Source organism: Saccopteryx bilineata, chromosome 1 (assembly GCF_036850765.1).
Source record: "Saccopteryx bilineata isolate mSacBil1 chromosome 1, mSacBil1_pri_phased_curated, whole genome shotgun sequence".
NCBI lineage: Eukaryota > Metazoa > Chordata > Mammalia > Chiroptera > Emballonuridae > Saccopteryx > Saccopteryx bilineata.
This window is the reverse complement of record NC_089490.1, coordinates 114,642,438-114,650,657: the sequence shown is the minus strand read 5'-3', so window position 1 is coordinate 114,650,657 and position 8,220 is coordinate 114,642,438. Positions and strand designations below refer to the sequence as shown.

At 40.6% G+C, this 8,220-nt stretch overlaps 1 protein-coding gene across 3 annotated transcripts in view; it reads left to right on the top strand.

Annotated features, from left to right (window-relative positions):
• The first annotated feature begins 5,925 nt into the window (after positions 1-5,925).
• GUCY2C (guanylate cyclase 2C) overlaps positions 5,926-8,220 on the top strand; it is an 89,570-nt gene continuing 87,275 nt past the window's right edge. Inside the window, exon 1 of one of the 3 annotated variants that reach the window (XM_066264533.1) lies at positions 5,926-6,285. In XM_066264533.1, the coding sequence (XP_066120630.1) occupies positions 6,072-6,285 (214 nt within the window). In that variant the 5' untranslated portion in view covers positions 5,926-6,071. The remainder of the gene's footprint in view (positions 6,286-8,220) is intronic. The other 2 variants (XM_066264535.1, XM_066264534.1) reach the window with 2 other exon arrangements.

The window sequence follows — 8,220 nt, the reverse complement described above, 5'->3', positions numbered from 1 at the left end:
TTGTCCCCCTCCCTTTGCCCACCTCCACTTATCCTTGATTTCTTTTTTTAATTTTTGAAAATTGAATAATAATAACATGTCTCAGTTTAGTCTTTTTGGGGGGGAGGAGGGTCAATTCTGTTTGGAGCTTTTTGAGCTTCAGGCATTTTCATCCCAAAATTTGGGAAGGTTTCAGCCATGAATTTTTATTTATTTATTTATTTATTTTTAGCAAGAGAGATAGATAGGGACAGACAGGTAAGAAGGGAGAGAGAGGAGAAGCATCAATTCATTGCAGCACCATAGTTGTTCATTTATTGCTTTCTCATATGTGCCTTGACTGGGGGGGGGGGGCTACAGCAGAGCAAGTGAGCCCTTGCTCAAGTCAGCGACCTTGGGCTCAAGCCAACGACCTTGAGCTTCAAGCCAATGATGACCTTTGGGCTCAAGCCAATGACCATGGGGTAATGTCTATGATTTCATGCTCCAGCCAGCAACCCCACACAAAAGCTGGTGAGCATGTGCTCCAGCCTGACAAGCCCACACTCAAAGCGGCAACTTCAGAGTTTTGAACCCGAGTCTTCTGTGTCCCAGGCTGATGCTCTATCCACTGTGTCAATGCCTAGTCAGGCCAGTCATTAATTTTTTTTAGGTCAGAGTAAAGCCTCAATCAAAGCCAGATAGTGGTAATCTTGGAGGTCTTCCTGTAGAGATGTCATTGATGGTAGAAACAATAACTAGGTGGGAAGAAACCTGGAGTCGCCATAAATAAAATCCTAGAAAGTGTACCAAACTTTCTTTTTATATGGGCTCTGGGACAGTTTACCCTCTTCCGCAAGAAGTAGCTGACCAACACTTTGAGGAAGTTAGAGCAGAGAGTTTAAAGGGCTGGAGTGAGGAGATTAGGGCAGTGCTAGGGAGAGACGGGGACACTGGCTGAGAAGGAGCTAAGAGGGATGGCTGGAGAGGGAGGTGAAAATATGTGGGAGAGAGAAGTGGTTTATCACTACTACTTTGTAGCTGAAGTGCGGGGGAGTAGTAATTATAAAAGCAACGCCAGTTAATAGTAGAACTTAGTGCACAACAACAGGGAAAGTCCTCTTTTTCACTTAGAAGTGACCAATCCTAATAATTCGGTGTGTGTCCTTTCACACTTCTTCCATTGCACACAAAACAAATGTAATACAAACTTACATTCATACCCGATGACACGTACCTCTCTACTGTTTGCTTCTTAGTCCTTGTGCTGGTTCTCCTCCTAACACCCCAGGCTGGCTTTCTTCCTTTCTCTTTCTCTTCCTCATGCCTAAGAGGAGGTGAATCTAAAGTCTCAGTTCATAGTTTCCCATTCTTTCCTCTTCATTCTTTGCTTTTGAAGATCTTCTCCCAGCAGATGACTCTCCAGTCTCCACTTCAATACCTGCCTTCTCTCAGGAATCCCCAGTCTGTATTTCCTGCTACCTGCTGGACATCTCTTTCTTTTTTTTTTTTTTCTTCAGTGATAGAGAGAGAGTCAGAGAGAGGGACAGATAGGGACAAACAGGCAGAAATGGAGAGAGATGAGAAGCATCAATCATTAGTTTTTCATTGATACACCTTAGTTGTTCATGGATTGCTTTCTCATATGTGCCTTGACCGTGGGGCTATAGCAGACTGAGTAACCCCTTGCTCAAGCCAGTGACCTTGGATCCAAGCTGGTGAGCTTTGTTCAAACCAGATGAGCCTGTGCTCAAGCTGGCAACCTCGGGGTTTCAAATCTGGGTCTTTTGCATCCCAGTCCAACGCTCTATCCACTGAGCCACCACCCGGTCAGGCTGGACATCTCTTTCTTGATCTCTCATCTGTTACCTCTGTCTTGGACTTTGTCTACAGCCAAGGTCACCCATGTATTTCAAAAGGACAACTTCTTCAAGCTTTCCAATTTTCTTAATTGATTTTAATTTATTGTGTTTACATAGATTCTAGTGTTGCCCCAAATGCATCCCCCCTTCCCCATATTCCCCTCAACATCTCCCTTGCTCCCCTCCCCAAAGCACCCTCCCCCCTTCCCTTCAGGTTTATCCCATCCTATCATCCCCTTTCCCTCTGTTCTCTTTCCCTCTGGTCCCTTTGATCTCTCCTCTGTCTCAATTCCGTTCCTCAGTTCACATTGTTCATTGGATTCCTCAAATGAGTGAGGTCATATGATATTTTTCTTTTTTGCTTGGCTTATTTCACTTAACATAATAGTTTCCATGTCCATCCATGTTGTTGCAAAAGGTAAGATTTCCTTCTTTTCATGACCCCATAGTATTCCATTGTATATATAGTATATGTACCATAGCTTTTTACTTTTTTTTTTTTAAATATTTTTTATTTATTCATTTTAGAGAGGAGAGAGAGTGAGAGAGCAGAGGGGAGGAGCAGGAAGCATCAATTCCCATATGTGCCTTGACCAGGCAAGCCCAGGGTTTCAAACTGGCGACCTCAGTGTTTCCAGGTTGATGCTCTATCCACTGTGCCACCGCCTGGTCAGGCAGCTTTTTTTTTTTTTTTAATTTTAATGGAGTGACATTGGTAATCAGGGTACATATGTTCAGAGAAAACCTCTCCAGATTATTTTGACATTTGATTATGTTGCATACCCCTCACCCAAAGTCAAATTGTCTTCTGTCACCTTCTATCTGGTTTTCTTTGTGCCCCTCTCCTCCCCTAACCCCCACCCTTTGCTCCCCCCCCATTACCATCACATTCTTGCCCATGTCTCTGAGTCTCATTTTTATGTCCCACCTATGTATGGAATCATATAGTTCTTAGTTTTTTCTGATTTACTTATTTCACTCAGTATAATGTTATCAAGTTCCATCCATGTTATTGTAAATGATCCGATGTCATCATTTCTTATGGCTGAGTAGTATTCCATAGTATATATGTACCAAAGCTTTTTAATCCACTCGTCCACTGATGGACACTTGGGCTGTTTCCAGATCTTCACTATTGTGAACAATGCTGCCATAAACATGGGGGTACATTTCTCCTTTTGGAACAGTGCTTTGGTGTTCTTAGGGTATATTCCTAACAGTAGGATAGCTGAGTCAAAAGGCAGTTTGATTTTCAATTTTTTGAGGAATCTCCATACTGTTTTCCACAGAGGCTGTACCAGTCTGCATTCCCACCAGCAGTGCAGGAGGGTTCCCTTTTCTCCACATCCTCGCCAGCACTTATTCGGTGTTGTTTTGTTGATGAGCGCCATTCTGACTGGTGTGAGGTGATATCTCATTGTGGTTTTAATTTGCATTTCTCTAATGATTAGTGATGTTGAGCATTTTTCCATATGCCTATTGGCTATCTGTATATCCTCTTTGGAGAAGTATCTATTCATTTCTTTTGCCCATTTTTTTATTTGATTCTTTATCTTCTGTGTCCCAGGCTGATGCTCTATCCACTGAATCAATGCCTGGTCAGGCCAGCCATTAATTTTTTTAAATAAGCTTTCTTCTCATTTTCCTCTCTTTTCTCCTCTGGGATTCCATAGTGAGTAACTTTGTTTGTTGATGATGTCCCGCAAAGCCTGTAGGCTTTCTGCACTCTTTTTCATTCTTTTTCTTTTTTCTCCTCTGACTGGATAATTTTGCCTATCTTCAAGTTCACAGATTCTCTGCTTGTTGGAGTCTGCTGTTTGAAACTTTCTATTGCATATTTTCATTTTATTCATTGTATTCTTCAGTCACAGAATTTCTTTTTTTCCCCCATATTTCTTTCATTTTCAAACTTCTCTTTTTGTTCATGTATTGTTTCTTATTGAGTTGTATATCTTTGTTCTTTTGTAGCTTGCTAAAATTCTTTGACAATTTTTTGAATTCTTTGTCAAGCAGTTTCACAGATCTCTATTCTATGGGATCAGTTACTAGAAGTTTATTATTTTCCTTTGGCGGTGTCATGTTACCTTGATTTTCTGTTTCTTGTAATCTTGCATTAGTGTCTATGCATTTGAAGGAGCAATCACTTCTTCCAGACTTTTCAGTGGAAAATGACCTTCTGCTCTGGGTGGATGTTAGGATGTAGTGACTCTGGTTCTGGGGGATCACAGTCGTATGGACTTTAGGTAGCTCTGTCAGCTTCAGGGAGCAGTCAGCATTGGTGAAGACTACAAGCATCCTTGGCACTAACACTGCGGGTAAGCATGGTGTGGTGAGGGCTGCTCTAGTTCTCATTGGCAAAGACTTCTGGGATCTTCCTGTAGGTGTTGATAAAGACAGCCCACCAGAAACCATAACTGGCTCTCTACTAGTGAGAAAGCTGAGTCCTTCCCAGCTTTACTACCAGCCAATTCAGCCAAACTTCAAACAAGAAAGGTAGAGAAAAGACTAATCAGACACACAGAGAGATCCCTCCACCACTATTTCAAATTACGGTTCAAACTGCCAGGGCCATCTTGGTTTTGTGTTCCACACATTGCTGCAGCTTCTTCATTGTACTCCAAAGCTCTCCCAGAGCTATTTTCATCAGTGAGTAATTGTAAATTCATTGTTTTTGTGGAGGGATGAAGTCTGGGACCTCCTAGTCCTCCATCTTTTTGATGTCATTTACTTTTGCTGTAAATTTTACCATACGTGGTCATCAAATCAATAATGCAAATAATGCCATTATTTGGTCAATCATACTACACATGTGACTTTAATTCCAAATCCCTGTTTAGATTCAGGGCCTGTTCCCAAAACTCCAAGGAGACTATTCTCACATCTGCACAGTCTCTTTAAAATTAACATGTACAAAAACAGACGGCATGATCTTCTCTCTCAAAGCTGCTCCCCTTCAAAGTTCTAGAACTTAGTCAACAGTTTTTCCATCTACCCAGCTGAGTATATCAGTGGTCACCATGGACTCTTCTCTGTCTCTAATGTTCCAAATCTAACACAATATCAAGTATAACCCGTTTTACCTTTTCAATGAGTCTTGAACCCCTCTCCACTGCTACTGCCCTCATACAGGCCTCCTTTACCTCTGAATTGGATGGTGGAAACAGCCCCCTAACTTATACCATGTTCCCACTTTTGCTTCTCTCCAGGTTATTCTTTCCCTAGCAGCCTAAGTGGGCTTTAAATTTTTCATCTGATCACATCCTTTATTTGAGTCTTATGATAAAGTCCCAAATCCTTAATGGCTTGCAAGAAACCCCATAGTCCACCCTACCTACTCTTCTGGCATTTTTTATGGCCACTGGACTCCTAGTTCTCTCCACTCTAGCTACTCCATATTTCTTTCAGTTCCTCAAACATCAACGCCACTTCCCACATCTTCCGTTCTTCACATGCCCCCTCTCTGTCCACCTAGCTAACTCCTGTCCATACTTTAGAACTCAGCTTAACGAATATTTTCCCAGGTATGCTTCACTGACTTTCTAGAGTAGGTTATGTTAAGCTGTCATGTGCTCCCACAACACTGTGCCCTTTTTTCATTGTTGAATTTAGTTATTCATAATTATTTATTTAATGTTTATCTTCCCTACTAAAATGCATGTATCATAAGGACATTAATGTACCCATATCATTCATGGCTGTATGCCCAGTGTCCTTGTCAATGCCCAAAAGATAATCAAGTCTCAATTATAAATAGTTGCCAGTTGAGTTCTTGAAAAACAGCTCTTCCTAGTTAAAGGTTCAGTTTCAATGCATAGTTATAACATAAACACTAGTAGTCCATCATATCCATGCTTTTGTTAAGCCTTTTGGCTGTTATTTTCCATATTATAAAGCTTTTCATGTACATACTATATTTCCCTCTTCCTCTTTTCCCTCTTCTCAGTGATGTGTCATATATTTTTATTGGGTGAGGCCTATGTAATCTCCTTGTTTATAACTCTGACCTTTCTGTGAACAAACACACAAAGCGAACTTTGGTTTATCTTGTACCATAATGTAGCTGCTAATTACTGGCAAACAGGCTGTATTCTATGGTCCACGTGACCAGTGGGTTATGACCAGAAAAGGAACGTGTGGAAAAGTGGACAGAGGGACCCAGCTAGAGGCTGTCCAGCTGGTGTTTCTATCTCCCTAAAAGCCCAGAGGAATGCAACTGAGCAGAAGGAGTATGGTTCTGAGGTGAGCAAGGTCATGAAGACACTGTTGGGCTTAGCTTTGTGGTCACTGCTCCTCCGTCCAGGGCTGATGTTTCCAACCACTGAGGTGAGTAAGAAGTGCAGCAATGGCAGCTACGAAATCAGCGTCCTGATGATGAAAAACTCAGCCTTCTTAGAGCCTCTGAATAACTTGCAAAATGTGGTGGAACATGGAGTGAAGATAGTGACAAAGCGTCTGAATGAGGATGGTAAGAATATGGTAACAGAATCCTTCTCCTCCTCCCTGTTCCAATCTCTGGGGTCAAAGGGAGGGTTGTTAAGTCAAAGCCGTGCATTCTTAGCTTGATCACCAACCTTCTCTAAGGTCCTGTTCCGCAACCCCTTTCTGTTTCAAGGCCTCCGATCCTGAGACAGAAGGATTTGAGCCCTACCACAGTGACATGACTCATAATCCACCCTGCTCTGGGAATGGCCCAACTCAGGAAATGCCAGGTGTTCACAGCAATGAAATGCCCCAGATAGCATTTCAATAAAAAACAGATTTATTGCTTTCTTTCAGGGAAGCATCATGTTTCCTCTTGTAGCTGCTCAGAGGCAAGATTTGGTCTAGGCCTAAGATTTCACAGGGTTACCAGTCAAGAAGATGAGTTAAAAGAATAAAATTCATACCGATGCTCAATCTTTCTCTGGAATTTAAAAGAAAATTTTTTAACTTATTGATTGATTTGAGAAGAGAGAGACAGAGAGATTGGTTTTGCTGTTACACTTATATATGCATTTATTGGTTGATTCTTGTATGTGCACTGACTAGGAATCGAACTTACAACATTGGTGTATGGGAACAGTGCTCTAACCACTTAACTATCTGGCCAGGGCTTCTCTGGAATTTTTAATCCATCTGTTTACTCTTTACTTCTCCTGTGACTATTATTATAAGACATAGTCAATATAGTAAATTTCTAATAGAATTCAGTGTTGCAGTTTTTCACTGTATCTTTTAATTATTAAAATAAACTTTAAAACATTAGATAAAATTTGTAGAATAAAATATAAGATATGAGAAAAAAATCACCCTTGATTATTTCTAGCCACTTGGATTTTTCCAGGGTCTTTTTATATGCTTCTTGGATTCTTATTTTTAAGAACATGGTTGGGATCACTGTGGCATAGAAATAATTTTCTAACCTTCTAATTTCACTTTACATTATTCTACAAGTGTCTTTTCTATAGCTGCAGAATTTTCACAGCATCATGAGACTAGATGTGTTTACTAGATGTATTTACTTCTTTGGAGTAAATATTCTCTCAAATTATTTAAAAATTTCTTATTATAAGATATTCCATTATTCTTAATTTTTCATGATTATTTTTAAAATAATATACTAAACATTTTCATGTATATAGTTTTTTTTTCATTCTTTGAAACTAGATTACCAGAAGTAAAACTACCAAGTTGGTCCTATTTGATACATCTTAATGGTTATTTATGGTTTTGAAAAGGGTATGTTTTAATTTTCTCTATTTAAAACTGGTAATAATGACAGCCAGTATTATACATCATACATGTGTAATAAGTTGCTTCTGTGCAATATGTATTTCTTCAATCTTGTCTGAGACCAGATTCAGATGTAAATAAAGAAATTTGAGGTCACTTAATAAAATCCCCTTTTTACCAAGGCAGAATATATCAATGAAAAGAACATTTGATTTAAAGTCTGAAGACCTGGATGGGAGTCCCTGTCTCAGAGCTTTCTCTCTGTGACCCTGGATGAATGATTTTCCTTCATCTCCTCAAGCCTTGGGGTTTTTTTTGTTTGTTTGTTTGTTTTGTTAGGTTTTTTTTTTAACAGAGACAGAGAGAGTCAGAGAGAGGGATAGACAGGGACAGACAGACAGGAATGGAGAGAGAGGAGAAGCATCAATCATTAGTTTTTTGTTGCACGTTGCAACACCTTAGTTGTTCATTGATTGCTTTCTCATATGTGCCTTGACTGCGGGCCTTCAGCAGACCGAGTAACCCCTTGCGCGAGCCAGCGACCTTGGGCTCAAGCTGGTGAGATTTTGCTCAAACCAGATGAGCCCTCCCTCAAGCTGGCGACCTTGGGGTCTCGAACCTGGGTCTTCCGCATCCCAGTCCAATGCTCTATCCACTGCACCACCGCCCGGTCAGGCAAGCCTTGGTT